The following is a 21,706-nucleotide window of genomic DNA, read 5'->3' as shown; positions in this document are numbered from 1 at the left end:
ACTGTTTTTAAAAAAATTCCAACTCCTTTAGCTTCTTGTTGACTTCTTCAACAATTCTCATTACTTAGCTGAAAAAAAAAATTGGGGCGGGGGTGTGTATTTTTAGGAGGAGAATTCTACCCAGCATTTGTATATAATGCTTCAAGATCATAATCTTTAAGCTTTTAGGTTGGTTTTGGCACATAACATTTGAACCTAGTAACTTGAGCATTCATCTATTTTTTTTTAAAAGAGTATTAGATTTCTCTATAGCAAAAACATTTTTAAGTGCAAAAGAATGACCCTTGGGTAAAAAGTAATACAATGCCTTTTCTATAAAATGAATTATTACTACTTATGATTGGACGGCATCTCTTTTGAAATGTTTTCTCTTTGGCCCAAGAAGCACGGTGCTCCATTTGAAGAGAGGCTCAGAGTTTAATAAGAGTGTATTCTCTTACAGAGAATCTGGGTTCAGTTCCCAATGCCCATGTCAGGTGGCTCAGAATTGCTTGTAACTTATGTGTACATATTCAAAGACAGATATATACACACACTCATGCACATACTTTAAAATAATACAAATAAGGATTAAAAAGAGCATAGTCCTCATTTCATTGCTAACCTTTATCCTTTCTTTACTGCTCTTAGTAGTTACATACAAAGAGCAAAATCAATTCCGTATATTTAGCACAAGTGACAAAGGTTTTCAATTCAGGCCCACTTCTCAATTTAGTTTGCATAAAAATACTTGGGATTTTTTTTGCTGTTTTTCAGCTTTGTTTAGCATTCTATTTTTTCTTCTCTCTCTCTCTCTCTCCTTCTCCTTCCCTCCCTTAAGGAAACGTTCTCCCTCCCTCCCCCCTCCCTCCCTCCCTCCCTCCCTCCCTCCCTCTCTCCCTCTTTTTGGTGGTGGTGGTCAGACAGGATTTCTCTGTATAACAACTCTAGCTGTCCTGGATCTGTAGAAGAGGCTAGCCTTGAGCTCACAGAGATCCATCTACCTCTGCCTCCCAAGTGCTGGAATTAAAGGCATACACTACCACCACCCAGCACATTCTATTCTTTTTTTTGGGGGGGGGGAGGTTTTGTTAGGGTGAATTACTGCAAAGTTTCTAAGAGAGGCTATACCAAAAAACAAAAGGTTTCAGAAACAGAAACGCTATAATAAAATTTCATAAGAAGTCTATCTAAATACAACTGAAAATCTGTTAACCAATGACAGGAAAACCTATGAGCAGAAGCTGGACTCAGGTGCTCCTAAGTACCCAGATGCAGCTCCTCCGACCCTCTAGCCCCTCATTCCTATTAGTCAATATTTTGATTACTTGACTGTGTGCCTGTGGTTCTCTTGAGGATTTGTCAATTATAATCTAGGGACTTGATTTAATCCAGCTATGCAAATGCCCTTTCTGATTAAAAATTTTGTGGTTGGGGGCTGGAGAGATGGCTCAGTGGTTAAGAGCATTGCCTGCTCTTCCAAAGGTCCTGAGTTCAATCCCCGGCAACCACATGGTGGCTCACAACCATCTGTAATGAGGTCTGGTGCCCTCTCGTGGCCTGCAGACATACACACAGACAGAATATTGTATGCATAATAAATAAATTAAAAAAAAAATTTTTTGTGGTTCTATGCTGCTATTATAGTACCTATGGGAAATTACTTAGTATTTTTACTCAGTAAATCACATATATTTAGAAACATATTATTGACATCTCTTGTCACGTCTACATAGTAGGGAGCGTTAACACATCCAATCACTATCTTATAGGAAAAAGTGGTGGTTTAACATTAAGAGTAAGAGGGGAATTCTTCCATTCTGATAACCCATATCATTTCTGTCTTTATTTCCACATAACCACTTAGACCTAGTCTGAGAACAACTTGGTGAAAACATTTCATAGGACAAGAAAACAGCTTGGCTGACTTTTAAAACATCAGTAGGAAACAAAATCCATAAAACTGTCATCCTAGAAAATCAAAACCAACATTAATAAAAAGCTTAACTACAAACATTTAAGTCACTAAAATAATGAAATACCATAAAACTTTATTATCTGCTAGAGAAAGGCAACAGGGCATTCAAAAACATTCAGCAATAGGAAGTACTAGTTAGACATTTATAATATAGTAATTCCTCTTTCCTTTCATAAGTCAAGACCGCTGTGCAAATTATTCTCAAAAGACACGCAATGCCATGAGGCATTTAATATAATCAAAGGGTTATATGAAAACACAGAACAGACACTGGCAAACGATGCACAGACTGTGTGGCTAGCCAGCCGTTTTCCCACCATTGTGTATCTGTTGTGGATGTCTTCGCACTACAGAACAGAAGACCAGCTGTGAACAGAAACTTGACATGGACTAACTGGTCCTGTTACAGAAAGTATTTGTTGGGCAGGAGATTTAATTCAGGGGTAGAATCCATACACAGCAAAGCCAAAGTCTTAGGTTTGGTTCCCAGCACAAAAAAAAGTGACGAAATGATGTACTGAAATCTATCTTCAAGGAAAGCTCACTGCCATGATAATTATTAAGCTGATTTTTGAAAAGCTGATAAATAACACTTCTGAAATGCTCCAGGACTTAAAACTCTTTGAGCATCTTGTCATCAAAATCTAAAAAAAAAAAAAAAATCCCAAAACTTAAAAGAAAAACATCCTGAAATTTAAGGCATTTTGGGCCAATCATTTTAGATAATTTACATTCTACTTAATTACAACAGTTTATTCTAAAGAATTCTAAAATCTATATATTTTCTTTCTTTCAAATCTTTTATATTTCGACACTGTTTAAAGATGTGCTTTATCAATACAAAGTGAGAAACATGAAAATAAGGGTTCTGTGTGGGTCATATAGTAACAACTTATATAATTTACTTCTCCTATACCAAATAACTGTATTTAATTAAACTTTTGTTTTCACATTTAACTATATGTTTATATCAATACTATTATTTCTAATATATAGTACTGAGGGAACTTTATAAGCAAACTAAAAATTAATTCAAATGCTTCAATTGCATCAGTTTTTTTTCCAATTGTATAAAAAACTACTATACAGAGTAATTAGATGAAAAAAGTAGATAAAGGAAAAATTAACTGCACAGATTCAGAAATGATTTCTAGAAAAATATAGTATTAAGTAAAATTTGCATCAAAATGATATTAACTACTATTATTTAGCATGCTAATATTTAAGAATTCTTACCTGCCCCTTTCAACTGCCAAAGCATCAAGTTCATCAAAAAAGATAATGGAAGGTGCCACTGCTCTTGCTTTACGAAATATCTAGAGGAAAGAATACCAAAGTAGACAAAATTAACAAATGCCACAAAATTCCAAAGTTGGCTTCCTTCTGAAAACCATGTAGAATCAAATCTCTCATGTACAAAACTACTAGCCTGATCACGTCATTTATACCTCATAACAGGTGCCCAAAACACTTAGTGCTTTAAGAGTAACTTCCTTAGTGGTGAACAGACTACCAATTAACACATTACAGGAGGAAAACCAGTTACATAATTAGAGAAATTCAGCTAAATACCAGCTCCATCAAGTATTATATGAGCTTCAGCAGAACTCAATTTCCACATCTAGAAAATGATGAAGGTAATAATTCATACAGATCTCAGGAAGATTAGGAAATGAGTAACAAACAGGGGCATAAAACATTTGGCTCAATACCTGAAACTTAATAAATAACACTATCATAAAACATTAAAATAAAAGCCATATATGATGCTCATACATCTCAAAGCTAAAAGCATTTTAAGAATGTACAGGAAAAATGGTTGACATAAAACCCAGGTAAGAAAAATGTTTAGATATTAAGGACCATAGACTGGACTGAACGTAAGTTCCAATGGAACAGTCAATAAAGCAATGCATGAAAACGAACTGGAAGAAGGCAGCATGGGCAGAAAAAAAAAATCCAAATATGTATCTCTTATAACTTAGACCATTATTTTTTGTTCTTGTGTCACATGATCATAAAGACACAGGGACCAATTCAATATTAGTAAATACTGCTGTTTTTCATGCTATCATTTCAACTCACACTTTCTAAAATTCACCATCTATATTTTAAGCAAAAAAGACAAAACATAATTTTAAATATTTTCTTGTGACAAAATATTTGAAACCCCATTTCTCCTGATTAGCACTAAAGTCTTCACAAATAAGAGCCAATATCCCATTGTTATTTGTGTGTTCTATGAACAAAGGGGGGAAGTAGTAAAGTTATGGCTATGATCAAATGGTCACTCTAGTTGCCCCAACTTTGGACCAACTTTAACAAGAATGAAGAAGCATTATCAGTCAGGAGCTGGATTTAAAAGTCAGTCAACATAAGGAAGATACACTGTCTAAAACCACAAGGCAGAAGATCAAGTCAGTAAGGTGAAAATTTCAAATACAATACTTATTTCAAAATAAAAAGCTACCTAATATAAAAGCTTACAATTCCATATAAGACTGACTGCCCTTCAGAAAGATAGACATTTCCTTTTACAAACATGGGAAGGAATGATAGTTATTAAAATTAATTTTGGGAAAAATAAAAGTTAGGATAGTATGATAGGTAAGAACAAACAAAAATATTAAAGAATACTCAAAGTTGCATTTTAAATCATAAAATAGCATTTGCTTGAAGATTTATTCCACTTTCCATTACCCCAAATTAAGTAAGAACTACACAGAAGGACGAAAGTGTGATTCTCTCCTTACCTCTCTAACTGCTCTTTCAGATTCACCAACATACTTATTCATTAACTCAGGCCCCTGTAAGGGAAGAAGCCAGTGCTTTAGTGTCTTCACATAGTCACCCATATTTTCTTTTTAAGAAGGGGGAAAAACACAAAGAGAAAGTAAGCAAAAAGCAAAATAAAAAACTCAAATCAAAGCAAACAAAAACCCCCAGCCTACCACTTTTATTTAAATTAGTTCCTAAAGCATGCTTATTGCTCTTAGGTGTTATTTATGCCTCAAATATTAAAGCCACATGTTCTAAAGCCACACAACAATACAAAGGAGAGGCTGTGATTAATTATGTTTGATAGCAACTTGCTCGCTGACTGTCCACCTATGGGTAGTTTTATGATATACCAAGCATGGTATAAGCACCAAAGATATAACAGGCTAATTTAGAAGACCAACAAAGAAGTCACATGTATAGATTCCTAAACCCAGTCACATCTGTTTATTAGTTTATACCTAAATCAACTAGATTAAAAGCCCTATCTGGCAAGAAGTAAAGAAGGCAGAAATAGTCTTCTTTTTTTTTTCTTTTCTTTTCTTTTTTTTTTTTTGGTTTTTCGAGACAGGGTTTCTCTGCGGCTTTGGAGCCTGTCCTGGAACTAGCTCTGTAGACCAGGCTGGTCTCGAACTCACAGAGATCCGCCTGCCTCTGCCTCCCGAGTGCTGGGATTAAAGGCGTGCGCCACCACCGCCCGGCCAGAAATAGTCTTCTTATAATTTCATGATAAACCCTAAAAAGTAAGCAAACAGAAGATCCAAGTAATCTATGATAAAAGTCCTTGAATGTTACCAGCCTCAACACTGCCCTCAACATGACAAGGCCTTGCAGGCACTTCTTAGCCACTACCCTTGCCGAGGAGTCTCCGGACCATCCAGACTATTAACTACCCCAGAAACACATTCTCATAACCACCTTGTGGTAAAGCTTCACAGTGTCTAGTCACAATATGCTGCCCCTGTCTAACTGCTTTTTTATTCTATCAAATTGTACTAACTGACTTTAACAAGAGAATTTCTAACCTACCTGTGCAAGCAAAAATTAATCACATTAAAAATAACACAATAGTACAATTATTTATACATTTTAGGCTCTGGAAATAACAGCCTAGGTATTATTCTTCCTCTTCATTTTTGAAAAAAAAAATCCTTAAAAATATGAAATGTCTGAACCAAAACATTTTGTCTAAAGACTATAGTTGTCTGAATCTGCTATAGATTTATCTACTACAATTTTAAAGAGCTCATCTCTGTCTGAAATACTCAAAACCATCTATAATATCAGCGCTTTGACTGCTGGAGAGTAAACATGGACTTCAATATATTAAGAAAATTCACGAGACATTGAGAAAAAAAAAAAGCCCATAACATACCAAAATAAGGGAATTTCAAATTATCTAGTACTATTAAGAACATTCATATGCAACAGTCAGAACTTCTACAAACATAGATACCCTAAGGAGACCATGCATACAAGGAAACATGTGAAAGAGTATTACTAACGCACTAGTTACAGCAACGAAAACAAAATCTGAAAAAAAAATCTCAAAACATAATAATATAAAATGGGTGAATAAATTTGTAAGGTGCTCATTAAGTGGAGACCAGGGTGTCGAGGTCTGAGTGGAGGACAAGAAGAGAAAGATTCCGAGAAAAGCCAGCAAAGAAGCTGCCGTAAGACCAAAGAAGTACTGCCTTGCACCAGTGCAAGCAATGAGTGTTTGAAATGTTCTGACGGAAAATTGAAGGATGGTGTGACATTCCTAACCTCCCCATTGACTAGTAAGACCATTTTGCATGGTTTTATCTGGCAAGATTATTTCTATAGTCCCACAAAATGACAGACAATAAGGACTGTCCTTTCATGACATGGCAAAGAGTGCTTTCCATTCACACATGCTACATTACTTTCCTAAATATGAGCACAGAAAGGCACTGCCAAAGTGAATCAGACAAACCTCAAGCCCCAACCAATAAAACAGGCTTTAATTAGCACAATGAGTTTTTGTTGGAGGCAGAATTTGGTAAGGAGTTTGAATGTCGATTTTATTTAGTTTAGGGCAACTAATTAGGCCACGTGTGTCCTGACAGACATCAGAAAGAAAAATATCGGAGTCACCATTTTTATTGGATGTACATGCTAACTCGGTATTACTACTGTTATTCTGGTAACAACTATCCATAAAAGTGAAGAATATGACATAAAATACTAATATAATGAAGATAATTTTTTAAAAAAGCAATGTAAACCCAGGCATATTATACACAGCATTTTAATTAAGCTTAAGTAAGAGCAGTTAGAGAATATTAAAAAAGGTCTTCATTCTTTCATAGGTAAGGGTTCTAAAAAAAGACAACTTCAATATCAATGCTGGAAAGAAGAATATGATGATTCTGTGATGCATCCTCTCTGCTGAGTAATATGTGAGTGTCTTAGCACCACTAGCAGAAATATAAGCATGACATAAATCCATTGTATAAATAGACTTGATAACATATAGGAAATGTGAAAGCATGCCAAACAGTTGAACCATCTGAGGATCCTTCATACCTCATAGTAGTTATGTAGAAGCAGATCACCAGAAGCCCAGGGAAGAAACAAAGGAAAGGGGAGGGAGATGAGAAGGTGAACAACACAGAACTGAAGTTAACCTAATTATTTAGCATTATGAGAAAAACGGGCCAGAACAATTCAAGTCAGGCATTACTAACAAGAAATGGCAGTAATGGAAGACAGGCCCAAGAGAGTCTGTGATTGTGAACTGAATTACAGGCTCCTGAACCTCAGCCAGATGAGTGCCAGTACAATGCAATACAGAGTGCTGAACTGCTATGCTGCACTGCTCTAGAATTCAATCTATCAGAGCAGTTTCATGACCAAGAAAGGTTACCTTGAGGTTGAAGTTCAAGCTGTTAAATACACTATATTCTAGTACAGAGTAACAAGTTTATATTCAGTTTTAAAGACAGCTCTTACATTTAAAGAAAATAGTTCACAATCTGCTACCAAACTTGTTGATCAATGAGATCATCCTCCTCTCAGGAGGAATGTCAGTTCTTATGAAAGTATGACTTTCTGGGAGATGAGTTGTTACAAGAGGGAGCTCAGCCACTGACTCTCACTCTCTGGCTACCTGCTTTATAATGAACTCTTACACCTTCCTGTGCTTTTGCCAAGATGCTACCTAACAATACGCCCTCCAGAATTTTAGCCTCAAAATTTGTATAGTAAATCAGGCATCAGCTTGCTTCAGGCACTTTTCATAATAATTGTAATCTTAAAAAATGGATCATAATCCTGCTTTAATCATGGTATCTATATATAAACATATATATATATATACATGTCATAATTTTAACTATAAATATTAAATACAAAGAAGTGAATTAAGGGCCAAAGTCACACAGGCTAAATGGCAACATGGGGTTCATAGCTCATAAATGTTACAGTTGACAGAGAAATGCTGGGGAACATTATTTTAAGGTGTGTGTCTTTTGTTTATGCTGCATTTGTTTAACTCTATGAAGTTGTGATTTTTTTTTTTAAATTTTTTTGGCCTGTCTAAAACACCTGATGGTCCTAATAAAGAGCTGAATCACTAATAGCAAGGCAGGAACAAGGACAAGCAGGACCGGCAGGCAGAGAGTGTAAATAGAAGAACTGAGGAGGAGAAGGATGTCAGGAACTAGCCACCCCCCCCCCCCCAGCCATGGAGTAAGAAGGAAAGTAAGATATACAGAAATAAGAAAAGGAAAAAAGCCCCGAGGCAAAAGGCAGTCAGGATAATTTAACAAAAGCTGGCAAGAAACAAGTCAAGCTAAGGCTGGGCATTCATAACTAAGAATAATCCTCTGTGTGTGATTTATTTGAGAGCTGGGTGGTGGGCCCCAGAAAGAACCAAAAGAGTGAAAAACCAGCATACTGCTAGAGAACTGCACCAAACTTCTCACTGGGCAGGTTTTACTCCAGTAAACAAAGAAGCTGAATGGCAGGCTCAAAGTCCCAGCAAGAGCTAAAAGCGATAGTGTGCAGGGCTGCACTTCACACACAATGCTGTTTCTGTAATTGTGCCACCTTTGTCTTCTTCATATCCAGAAAGAGAAAAGGTAATGTCTCCTTCAGTGCACAGAATGCCAGCACTGCAACTTGAAAGGCAGTAAACAGACCACGTTGTAAGGACGACTTCTAAATCTTTTTAAGTAACTACACGGCTAGTTTGAAAATCCTGTGCTATAAATAAGACACCCTTTTGTACCTAACTATATAGTTGGGGTGAAAACAGTACAGTCTGGATACTGTTAAGATCACAGGAGGCTTTTGTTTAACAATTTTATTTATCAAATAACCTCAGCAACTTGGTCCTGACACATTTAACACACTAGACAAAAAGCAAACCATCAAGGGATAGAATTACACAAAGGCACTATGAGGAAAGGATCCACTCCCGGGAAACTCCTTCAAGAGCAGGAAAAAAGACAGCAAGTCTGAGTCAGACATGCTGCAGGCAAGCAGGAGCTCTGAAAAGGGAGAGGGATTAGCAGGAAAGGGAAAAGAATTTAAACTGTTCTCTCAAAAATGTATACTTCCTAACCATTAATTTGGGGGAGGCGAGACAGGGAAAGACATATTTCCTCAGAATTTTGATTGTACCAAGATAGCTCTAATTAAACTGGGTATTTGCTCCAGCTTATGTTTTTATCTTCTCTACCTACTATTTTACTGTCATCTACCTCAGATAAAGAAATAAAATTAACTGCTCCTTATAGAACAGGCATCATACAGGATGTAATGAAAAGAAGCCAGAAGAGAGTAGCCATTGAAACTCCAATATCCTACCTTTATAGCTAGAAAGTTCAGCCCGCTTTCATTGGCCAAAGCCTTTGCTATCATTGTTTTGGAGCATCCAGGGGGACCATACAAGAGAACTCCTTTAGGTGGCTGAATACCCATTCTGATGAAAGACTTAGGATGTTTCAAGGGCCATTCCACAGCCTGTTTCAATTTCAGTTTGATATTTTCCAGTCCTCCAATATCTGACCAGGATACCTACAAAACAAAATGTTTTTTTTTTCTTATCATTAATTGTAACAAAACATTTGTCTTTGAAGGACAAATGAAGTCTCTTTAAGTAAATATATTATGTTCGCAGCATTAGGTTAACATGTGCTTAGTAAGTATAACATGACCTTTATGATACTTATCTCAAGTTAGTTAACCACAGGACTCCTGCTCAAAACAAAAGTAACACCTCATCAAAATACCTTATTTATTTATTGGTAATTCTGCATGAGTACTGTAGTTATACCATTGCTCCCTTCTCTCTCCATCCTTTAACTTCATCACCCCCCACTGCCCAATATTTCTCAAATTCACTGCTTCTTACTCTTTATTTATCATCATATACACACACAAATTTATAAATACAACTTGTTGGGCTCATTTGGTGTGAGTAATATACACATGTGTTTAGGGCTGACCATCTCAAAGCCAACTGATTCTCCTCTCATAGCCATTGTCTATACCTCTTCATCTGGGGATGGATCCTTGTGAGAACCCCCCATCCACGAGCATGTCAACTGATATTGTCACTGCACAAAGTACCACCAATTTTTAAATTTAAAAATTTAACAAAACGATTTTAAAGAATAATGTTATCCTAGTTAGGAGTTCTACTGCTACAGTGAAAGACCATGATTCAAGAACCAAGTTGGGGAGGAAAAGGTTTATACCGCTATAGCACTGTTCACCTTAGAAGGAAGTCAGGACAGGGCAGGCAGGCTCCAGGAAGCAGGAACTGATGCAGAAGCCATAAAAGAATGACGCTTACCTGCCTTCCCTGGTTTGCACAGTCTGCTTTCTTATAGAACAGAGACCACCAGCCAGGAGATGGCACTACCCACTGGGGTCTGGGCCCTCCCGAACTGATCACTAATTCAGAAAATACTGGGAGGACCTCAAGGAGACATTTCTAGTTTGTGTCAAGCTGAAACACAAAACCAGTCAGTACAAGTTTTGTAAATCTTTGCCTTTAGAACAAATCATCTTCATACCTGCTTCTTTTCTCAACTAAGAAATAACTCTCAAACAAAGCTGTTCCCCCTGCCCCCCGGGGAATAGGAGGGAGACGGTCTCACCATGTAGCCTTTGCTATTCTGGAACTCACTATGTAGACCACACTAGGTTGGAATCCATAAAGATCTGTCTGCCTCAGTCTTTCTAAAAATTCATGGTTTTGGAGCTCATAGTCCCTTTGGATGAATCTACAATAACTACTCTGCAAAATGGGCATAGTAAAATAACTGCCTTCACTCATGTCTCTGTGCCATAGATTATTAGTTCAGTACTCAGACACCATCATAGAAATTTCTCACAACTAATCAACATTCAGAGACTGTCAGTAAAGTGCTCATGCATAAATAAGACAATATCTACAACACGTTGACTCCCCTGCAAGGTTCAGGTACCAGCAATGGGGAGCAGATAGAAAGTTTTTAGAGCTACAGGTCAGAGAGGGCCAGAGCGCAACAATGTTTTGACTGGGATACCTAGATCTACTTGCATTACTTTCATCAATTGGCAAGTGAGCTCATAAACAGCAGCTGTGGTCGCCTATCAGGACTGGCAGTTAATTAACTTCTAGCATGGAGGGGAAAAAGGTTCACAAGACCCAACTTCTAACTGAAAAACTATGAATCATTGATGGCTTTTGGGGAAGGAAGAGTCAGTTTTCATTAAGGGTAGAGCCCCTGGTAGGAGAGCCATAACTCTTCTGGTTGACCCCATACCCAATGGGCAAAACAAACTGGATGTCTTGAATTATATAAAAAAAAAAGAGAACATGGAGTTGGGAAATGGAGTGTGAGAAGGGGAAGATATTGGAGGAGTCATGGAAAGGTGATGTGGATTGAATATGATCAAAACACACTGTAAGAAACTCTCAAAATTTAAAAAAGGGTCACATTCAAAAATTAAAGATACAAAAGATGACACTGAGAAACTGTGGTCAGGGTGTACTTTTACTTAAAGTAAAATAAATACACACACATATACACAAAATCAGTCTGCCCCTGCCTCTGTCTCCAGAGTGTTGGAATTAAAGACATGCACCACCGTACCCTGACAAAGTATTCTTTATAAATTTACATATAAATACAGGTCAGAACACACTCTATGCACTAGATAATGTATAAAGGAAATAGGAGAGTAAGCTATAAATACAAAGTTTGAAAAATAATATACATGTACAAAATAAGTGCACTAAAAGAAACAGAAACTTCAGGAGCTCGCGGGAAGAAAACATCATTTCCAGCTGGAAGATCATTTGCAAGCTTGAATGAGAGTAAGATGTGACAACAGGGAAGGAAGGAGGGAGGGAGGGAGGGAGCCACAGAAAAGAGGACCATAAAAGCTAAATAAAGCAGATCAATACATTTTGAACACACTGAGATGTCACTGAAAGCTTTTACTCTGGATGTAGTCTTATCTAAGCTTCAGCAAAGCTTCTACAAGATTCATTCAGACAAAAGGGCTGGGGGATGGAGGTGGTAAAACACTCAGATGATATGCATGCCAGATTTCAACAAAACTAAGCGATGTTTTCCATGCTTGGACGGTATTTGCTGAGATCATTAAAAGTCTCAAGAAAGGCAAAGACACAGCTGTCTAAGTCTCGTTATAACCTGTGTTTCATGCTTTCTGAGCATGTAGTCACTACTAGATACTTTAAAAGCAGGTGGTGCTGGAATGTAGATATGTATAAATTCCGTTGTAGACTCAGGGTCATATTAAATAGAAACTTGGTAGGCTGTGTTGGCATAACAGACTCATTTTATTCATAAGGCTTTGGCTGTCAACATATTCCTAGTTCAAAAGCAAGCACTTCTCCCAGGGTGTGGTTCGAATACTAATGGCCCATTTATAACCAAAGGTTCATATATTTGAAAGTTCAATCACCAGGGAATGGCACTATTTGAGAAGGATTAGGTGGTATAGCCTTGTTGGAGGATGTATATCACTGTGGGTGGATTTTGAAGTTTCAAACGCCCATATCAGGTTTAGTCTATGCCTGATGCCTAAAGATCAGGATATAGCTCTCAGGTATGGTTCAGTTCCTACCTGAGTGCTGCCATACTGCCCACTAAGATAAAGAACTAACCCTCTCAACTGTAAGCAAGTCCACAATTAAATGTTTACTTTTATAAGAGCTGCCTTGATCCTGGCATCTCTTTACAGAAACAGAACAGTGACTAAGACATGCTGGAAAACTCAATAAATAATATGCAATGAACTTATTTTTGCCTTCCCAACCCCATTTGCTGATATTACAAATTAGCCTTGATACTGGTACACATAAGCCTAGAACCTAGACCAATGACTGGCAGAATCACACTTACCGTTTACCAGAGAAGGCAACAATTAGTATAAAACAGTGTGCGTTTGGCAGAAGTACAACAGGGTTGTTACGCCCTGATGAGTAGTTCCTTCCTGTACATTCTAATTTTTTGACTTTTTCTTTTTAATTTTATTCAAACATATACAAAAGATGAACAAGTACACATAAGAACTATCTTCTAAATGACTCAATATTTCCCACATCTGATTTAGTAAACACTGTATTTTAAAGAGGGACTTAGGGTTCCTGCTCCAAAGTCTTCTTCAGGGATCAGACTGAACTCTCTCATGCATGTGCTGTTCTGAACAAGTCTCTTTATTTTTCTGCCTCCATTCTCATTCTCCTTTCCTACTTCTAATTCCTCCTAGCTTCTTCTCTAGCCTAAAAACTCTTCTTCTTAGTGGGCAGTGACAGTGCACACCTTTGATCCCAGCACTCAAGAGGCAGGCAGATCTCTGTGAGTTCAAGGCCAGCATGATCTACAAGAGCTAGTTCCAGGACAGCTGGGGCTGTTACACAGAGAAACCCTGTCTCGAAAAACAAAACACAAAAAGCAAGCAAACAAACAAACAAACAACAAAAAAAAACCCTCTTCTTCTTACAGGCGCCTTGAAGCAATAAAAAAGATTTAAGAGTTACCTCTCATTGGCCAAAAGCACACGCCTAGAGTAGTTTCAAAGTTACAGGAGTTTTACTGACCAGAGTGGGGGGGTGGGGGTGGGGTGGGTGCACAGTGCCCAGTGACAAATTTTGAGACATAAGTCTATTGCCAGCAGACTGGCAAGTGAAGAACAGGTATATTTTCCTTAGGGTGCTTTGTGTAGCAACCTCGTTAGACACCTATGACTCTGACCTTGCGCACAGCTGTAAAGTTTTAAACTTATGATCTATTTACAAAGCCTTTAATCTAGTCTGAATTTGTCTGAGGTAAAAATGAGCTGACTGTGTGAAGCTAGTTTGAGCAAAAGGAACAAAGCAGGTTTTTAAGTGAGATGTAATCGTGAGATTACATATACACATCATATAATACACACTACAGTGCAGGTATTAAGAAGACATCAAGCTGCCTTAGCAAAAGTAAGCAATAGTTTCCAGAGTCAACGGTCCTGTAGTTCTTACAGGCTTTGCCTGGACAGGAATAAGCTACATCAGAGAGTCTCTCCTCCGGTAGGTTGACATCTAAATGATCAATGTGCCATATTTGTAGTATTTTCATGCCTCTGACAGTTCTATACATAAAACAGTACACATACTGGCATAATCAATTTTTGAATTTCTGCAGATCTTTCTTAACAGTAAGTTGGAGAGATGTCCCTTTTCTCTACATACATTAATAAGATATCGCTCAATTAATTTGATATTAAGTCACGGAAAGATGATCTCACGGGAGTGCTTTTCAGTTCAATGCTTTGCCAGTGGATCCATATGTATGCGCGTGCCTCTCCTCACATGTGCACACCTGAGAGGCTATCCTATGAGTGTGAAGAGTAAACGAGCTGCACTGTAGCACAGCATACATGTGCAAGTCAAAGAAGAACTCCAACTTCCAAGAACAAAAACGATAATGTATTCTGAACCCTGCAAGTCATTCACTTTTGACTCTATAGTTACATGTACATAGCAAGAACACCAACACATTCCAGGAGCAGATGCTCATGCCTTGGAGCACAGGAGTTATGCATTAAGTTTCCTTACTATGCAGCAGAATAAGACCTTATGCCAGAGATAGCTGACAGAAGAATAAGCTATAAGAAATTATGGAAGAATCTTAAAAACTAGCTGTATTTCTGTCTTAAAAGTAGTCATTACCAGCACTGGGGTGTAATGCACATTCACAGTTTTGTCTTTTGTTTCTTTTTAGTTTCATGCCTTTTAAAAACACTATTTTCTAGAATTCAGAATAATTAAAAGAGCTTAAATCTTGAAGACACTACTCAAAGTAACTGGATCTTTTATTCCTTCTCTTTAAATTTCTTTCTAATTTAGAAGATAAAAATAACCTCAGACTTATTTTGAGATTTTAGGATAGCATATATCAAATTAATTACATATGTTGGAGTATTTACTAAGTATCCCTATATTCAGATGTCTGAGAGACAGTCATTATTATGTTTTGAGGGACCAGTGGCAAAAGATAAAGTCACTGCATTTGTAATTTCATGAGTAATATTTAACTATTATAATTATTCTACATCTTTGGGGATTTTTTTGTGTTGTGTTTGTTACAATTACTACAATCCTTAAACTAAGGAATATCTTAATTCCTTAAGAATTCCAAAAAATTGATTAACCTTTCAATGTACTAAGAAAATAATTTAAAAGTAAAAAAATTTAACATACGCTTTCACAGTTTACATTTGCAGGAGCAAAAGTTCTAAGTACAGAAGGAAGTTGTGGAAAAGATGGTTGTACTAGAAGGATTAACGCCACCATGAAATCATAAAGTACTGGCTGATTACCACCTTAACTTCAGACAATAATATTAGCTTTCAATATTTCATCTTTCAATAAATGCTATGTTAAGTTTTCTAGGTCTGTCTTAGTAGGTATATGCTCTATGGCTGGGCCATTTCTTCTTTTGCTCCTATCCTGGTCAATACGGCTTTAAAATGTATTTAAATGCTAATACAGTTGAGAGTAAAGAAACAGCTGTGGGAAAACAAGCAGATAAGTGAGAGAAAACTTCACAAAGAAAATGCAACATCCTTCTTCCTAAATAAGCACTCTAGCAGAACATTTTAGTTACATAGCCACACAAACCCAAGAACTCAATAGTCAAATTAAAAACATAAAACAAATTAAAAAGAAAACATTTAAAGGACAAGTTCCAAAGGGGAAAGGAAAAGGAAAACTAACAGAGCCTTGGGGTTACTGTGGGGACTGTGACAGCTCTGGAGTGACTGCTGATCTCTAATCAGGAGCCAAGTTTCACAATGTCAGGCACAAAAATGCTCTTAAAGGTGGTACTTTACAGAACATGACAAAAGTACTTCACACTTTGTCACTTTGCACTAATAAGTGCCAACATAAAAGCAAAAGACAGGCAGTGGGTTAGTACCTGTTTTAAAGCTCTTCAGGGGCCAACATTAACTTTGAAACATTAAAATACACAAATCTGTCCAAAAAAAAATGTAAACCTAACTTTTAAATTCCAGAAAAATAAAAAAAAAAAACAAAGAAACAAACCAAATCTCTAGATGTTTCTTCAGTAGAGATAAAGCAAGAAAATGTAATGAGAAAGTGTGCTCTTCCATACTAATGGATAAGGTAAAGAAGGAAAGCCCCACAACCCCACAGGCAGAGCTTTCTATTCATAAAGATAGTCAGTGATGCTTCCCCAATAAGAGCCTGTGTTGTAAGTTCGTTGTGATACCAGGAGGCTTCTTTAGATCTCTCTCCTGTTCTTAAAACACACACACAACACACTCTCTTAGCAACAGTCACTAAGAGTGTGCAGAGTACTGTAAATATATATACAGGTGTAGTATATGCCACCTGTACTTCAACACTTGTACAAATATAAGGGATAACTATCAGGTACTGAAAATTAAGTTTTCCACTTGTATTGTAAGAATAAAGCTATTTGATTTTAGCACAGTAATTAGGATTGCCAGCAACAGTAACAATCTCCCCACTAACTTTTGTACTGTCTCTCATTTCGCCTAAAAAGGTATAAAAAAGCAGAATGAAGGTGTTAAAACCCTAAAATATTTCATAAGATTGAAATTACATTCTTGTTTTTGGCAGTGCATATTTCCTGGTTAATATTAATCTATTTCCCAAATGTGCTTTACTGTTCAATTTTATTACTCAAAACCATAAAAACGTAAGAGACAAACTGCCAGGAAGACTAGAGTCTTGGGAGTGATAGAAGACACTTTTCTGTCTAGACAACAATACGCAAAGTCAAAACAAATAAAATTAAAAAGGTCTGCTAAGAATCAACATGGACTTAGCAGTTTCTACAGGGTGTATCATCTACTCCAAAAAGTAAATCTTACTTAGCAACATGTCATAAAAACCTTCAATTCATGGAGTCTGTTGAAAGAAAAAGAAAGAAAGAAAGAAAGAAAGAAAGAAAGAAAGAAAGAAAGAAAGAAAGAAAGATTCATGCAGCTAAAAAAAATTAGAAACTCAAGATTCCTCACAATTATCCTGAGAGCACATGAAGAATAAAACATAATTACAGTCAATTAAACTGCTTCATTCAAACTTTCCAGCAGGAAAAAGAGCTGCTAATGAGTTCATCTGATAAAATGCAACTGAAAAGTCACATCCAGAGGTAGGCTCACCTATAAAGGAGCCAGAAGAAAACACAGCAGTACATTCGGAATATCTAATTAGTGAAACAGACTTCTGATGGTTTATGTAAGTGGTTTGTGTTACTTGTAAGACAGGACTCAACAATGTTTACTTCCTAAGTGACATTAATTTGATGGCCATCTCTCTCAAGTTGATGTGGGCTTATTGAGGTGATGGAGCTTTACATTTGGCCTAAAGAAAGGCACTGATGTACTGGGCTTATGAGCACAACCTCAAACTTCAAACAGCTCTCACAGACCCAGGCGGGCCTTATGCTTGAAGTCTTTTCCTATAGTTTTCTCTAGACTACCCTAGCACTGGTCAGTCTTCAGGGTTCGGGTTCCAAGCCTGTCTCTGTGGATTCAGGCACCAGTCCTATTAGCCCATCATCAAGTCCAAGTCCCACAGACCCAGTTTCTAGGCCAGAACTCACAGAACAAGATGTTAGATCTACTCATCTGCTGATCCAGGAACCAGGCCACACCATATGAGGCTTGAACAGCAAACTAGTATGTAGAACCTGAGATCTCCTAAAAGGGTCAACTGGTAAAGATGTTTTTTGAAGAAGTTAATCTTCAAAATCTATAAAAATCTATAATCTATAAAAATCAAGAGATGTCTACTTCTTCACCTACATGCATAACAGCAAAAAGTCACAATAATCACAAATAATTAGAAAAATACCACCAAAGGCACAAATTAAACAGGACTCAGCAATGTTTACTTCCTAAGTGACATTAATTATATATGGCCATCTCTCTCAAGTTGATGTGGGTTTATTGAGGTATTGGAGCTTTACAGTTAGCCTAAAAGCACTGATGTACTGGGCATATATCTTGTACTATATCTGGAAGAATTGGATATCAAGAACCAGAAGATGGCTCAAGGATAAATGTGCTTGTACACAAACACATGCACACTAAACAAAACTTTAACAATAATAATACCAGGAAACTTCAAACTCATCAACAAAAACCTCAAAAGAGTCATGCTAAAAAGATCAGTGAATTATAATTATAGGAGACCATATATAAACAATTGCATAAAGTCAGGAAAGCAATATATAAGAGTAAGGGAATTCAAGAGAGACACTCTAAGAAAAGAACTGAACAGAAATTCTAATGCTGAAGAACACAGTGACTAATAGCCAAGCTACAATCTGAAAACTTGTTAGAGGTTAGATATATAGAGGAAGGTCTAGGGTGGACACATGGATATCCCTGGGAGAGAAAGAGAATAGACTTCTCAGGTGGACAGGGGCAGGTGGGAAGGGAATAGGAAGATCAAATGGGAAAGTGGAAGGAAGATAGGGTAGAAAGAAAGAATGCAGGAAGAAACAGCTGGAATTGAGGGGCATTTGAGGGTTGCTATGGAAACCAAGTGCAGTGGAAACTTCCTAAAATACATGAAGGTAATTCTAATGAGGTTTCCTAATAATGGAGATACAGAGTCTCGACTAGCCATCTCTGTTACCAAACAAGAATCCAGTAGTGAGACTGGGTTGCATTCAACTGAGTTGTTGACCAAAAAGGTCACATGGAAATCCCCAAACAACCAAGGCTGTTGTTAAAAGACAATGGGCTGCTCTCCACAAACTGACAGCAGGACACCATCGCTAGGACAACTAACTGAACATGAAGAAGTCCAGCTGGTGTCTACATGGAGCCTTCACCCCTACATTAGTATCTTTGGTATGACAAATTACTGTGCACACTACCAAAAGGGAAATGTAAACAAGAAATAATGTAAACCCAGCCACAAAAATCTACAATCTGTTCTGCTTGTAAAATAAACTAGGGCAATGGAAGCACAGAACTTATGGGAATAACCAATGTCTGATTTAAGGCCCACTCCATCAGATAGATGTAACCCATATCCAACACTGCTTGGGTGACCAAGGACCAGAGACTTCACCATTCACCAACATGCTTCACCAAGCTTTCAAATATCAAGGGATGCTGACGCATGCAAGAGAAAAGCAGGCCATCATGCACACTGGGCCCTTCGCCCCCAATGAGGGTACTCAGCAGAAAGACTGCAGACTAGGAGGCTGAGGTAAATTCTGTCTTTGTGGAACTTCGGATGAAAACAAGGCCTTGGAAAAAGCAGATAAATGCTCCACTATAAACCAGATCCCCAGAACTAGATGTATTTTAAAAAATAGTCCACCAAGAATGCTATATATATATAAAGAAAGAACCTTCAGGAAAGAAGGAAAATGAAAAGTTTTACCAGATAAGCAAAAATAACTCGATTTGCCTCGTAGAAAATGGCAATCAGCATTTTTCCAATTTGAAATGAAAGGATCTATCAATAAGATATATAGTCCCCATTACGGTAAAAACATACTAAAATTCAGATAGCGTAAACCATTAACAGTGGCATATACATCATCTTAACTCTACTATAAACCTAAAGGGCAAATGTTACTAGTAGTAACTATAGTAACTTGTAAAGACAGACAATATATAATGTGAAGTAAAATATCAGTATTACTAAAGATGCAAAGTTGTAGTTTGTATGCAGCTGCATTTATCTGTTTAAAATAATCATTGAGCTATTAGAAATCAGAGGTAAGCATAATCACAAAAAAAGAAACCTGTAACAGACACAGATATCAAGAGTAAGGAATCAAAAAAAAATCCTCATAATACAAAGAACAAAAGAACCATAATATAGAAAACAAACAACATGGCAGCAATAAGCCCATGTCTAGTCTAGTAATAATTATTATTACTAATCATCCAGATCACGTTTATCTTCTTTTTTCTTCTTTGAACATTAGGCATCACTGGGTCATGAGGGACATTAACAAAACCCACACTTTCTTTTCCTGTGAAACTATGCACAGTAAGCCCTGAAAAATTTGATCATTAGTTGATATGATCAAATTTGATTAGGCTCACTGATGTTTTCTAACAAAACTAAATTTACTAAAAAACGTTTTATATACAACCCAACCTAGCAATTAAATTTTACTCTTGGACCAGTTGGTGGTGACACAACTGGTGGAGGCAGAGGCAGGTGGAGCTCTGTGAGTTTGAGGCCAACCTGGTCTCCAAGAGCAAGTTAAAGAACAGGCTCCAAAGCTACAGAGAATCCATGTCTGGAACCACCCCCCCCCACACACACACACACACAAAATTCTTTTTTACTTTTGGTCATCTATTCAAGAGAAAGAAAAACTTACACTCATAGAATACCAGTTCACACCAGCTTCAAACACAGCAGTAAAACTGGAGGCAACCAAGATGTCATCAATAAATGCATTTATTATAGAATATTGCTATAGTTTCTATTTTAAAACTTCCTTCAAATACCAATGTAGTAAAGGCTTCTTTCCCAATTAAGCAACCTGGGGCAGTGGTGGAAATATTACAGGACAGAGCCTAATGAGGGTTTTAAGTCACAAGGATCTGCCTTTATGGATTGCAGTCCTTTTTCAGTTTCAATTCCTAGCTTGCACAGGCAAGAAATGTTCTCTACCATGCACTCCTAACACTCTGCCTCATCACAGGACTGAAAACAATGACACCATAAAACCTGAGGCAAGGCATGAGGAACTGGCTACACAGATCAAGCATGTAAGACACAAGCATGAGGACCTGAGTTTGGACATCCCTTGTGACATAACTTCTCCAATATGAAAGAACAAACTGAAAAATGTAACTACTTAGAGTAGTGGTTCTCACCCTTCCTAATGCTGTGACACCTGATACAGTCCCTCATGCCTTGTGGTGACCTCCAACCATAAAATTGTATTGCTACTTCATAACTGTAATTTTGCTTTTATGAACCATCATGTAAATATCTGATATACAGGGTATATGATATGTGACCCCTGTGAAAAGGTCTTTTGAACCCCCAAGGGTCAAAGATGGAGAACTACTGATTTAGAAAAATTTCCAGGGAATTATGTTAAGTGAAAAAGCTAATTCTAGAGACTCTGCTCTGCTCCCAGAGAGACCCGACAGCTCTGCTGGAGCAGAGACGCCATGCTCAGCTCTCCCAGGCAGCTGCAACCCACGATGGACTTAGGCTAGAATCTTTCCGCCAGAACCTGGAAACAACCTAGATGCCCTTCAATTGAAGAATGGATGAAGAAAGTATGGAATATATACATATTAGAGTACTACTCAGCAGTAAAAAACAAGGACTTCTTGAAGTTTGCAGGCAAATGGATGGAAATAGAAAACACTATCCTGAGTGAGGTAAGCCAGACCCAAAAAGAGGAACATGGGATGTACTCACTCATATTTGGTTTCTAGCCATAA

At 37.3% G+C, this 21,706-nt stretch overlaps 1 protein-coding gene across 4 annotated transcripts in view; it reads right to left on the bottom strand.

The window, feature by feature from the left end:
- The window catches only part of Afg2a (AFG2 AAA ATPase homolog A), a 155,106-nt gene that overhangs the window by 107,230 nt on the left and 26,170 nt on the right, over positions 1–21,706 (bottom strand). For all 4 annotated transcript variants that reach the window (XM_050138278.1, XM_050138279.1, XM_050138280.1 and 1 more), the window contains 3 exons: positions 9,575–9,784; positions 4,711–4,764; positions 3,194–3,273 (listed from right to left, as the gene is read on the bottom strand). In XM_050138278.1, coding sequence (XP_049994235.1) covers positions 3,194–3,273; positions 4,711–4,764; positions 9,575–9,784 — 344 coding nt within the window. The remainder of the gene's footprint in view (positions 1–3,193; positions 3,274–4,710; positions 4,765–9,574; positions 9,785–21,706) is intronic.

Source organism: Alexandromys fortis, unplaced genomic scaffold (assembly GCF_014885135.2).
Source record: "Alexandromys fortis isolate MF-2015 unplaced genomic scaffold, M_Fortis_MF-2015_v1.1 scaffold_15, whole genome shotgun sequence".
Classification (NCBI taxonomy): Eukaryota; Metazoa; Chordata; class Mammalia; order Rodentia; family Cricetidae; genus Alexandromys; species Alexandromys fortis.
The sequence above is the reverse complement of the archived record's forward strand: the minus strand, read 5'-3'. Positions and strand labels throughout refer to the sequence as shown.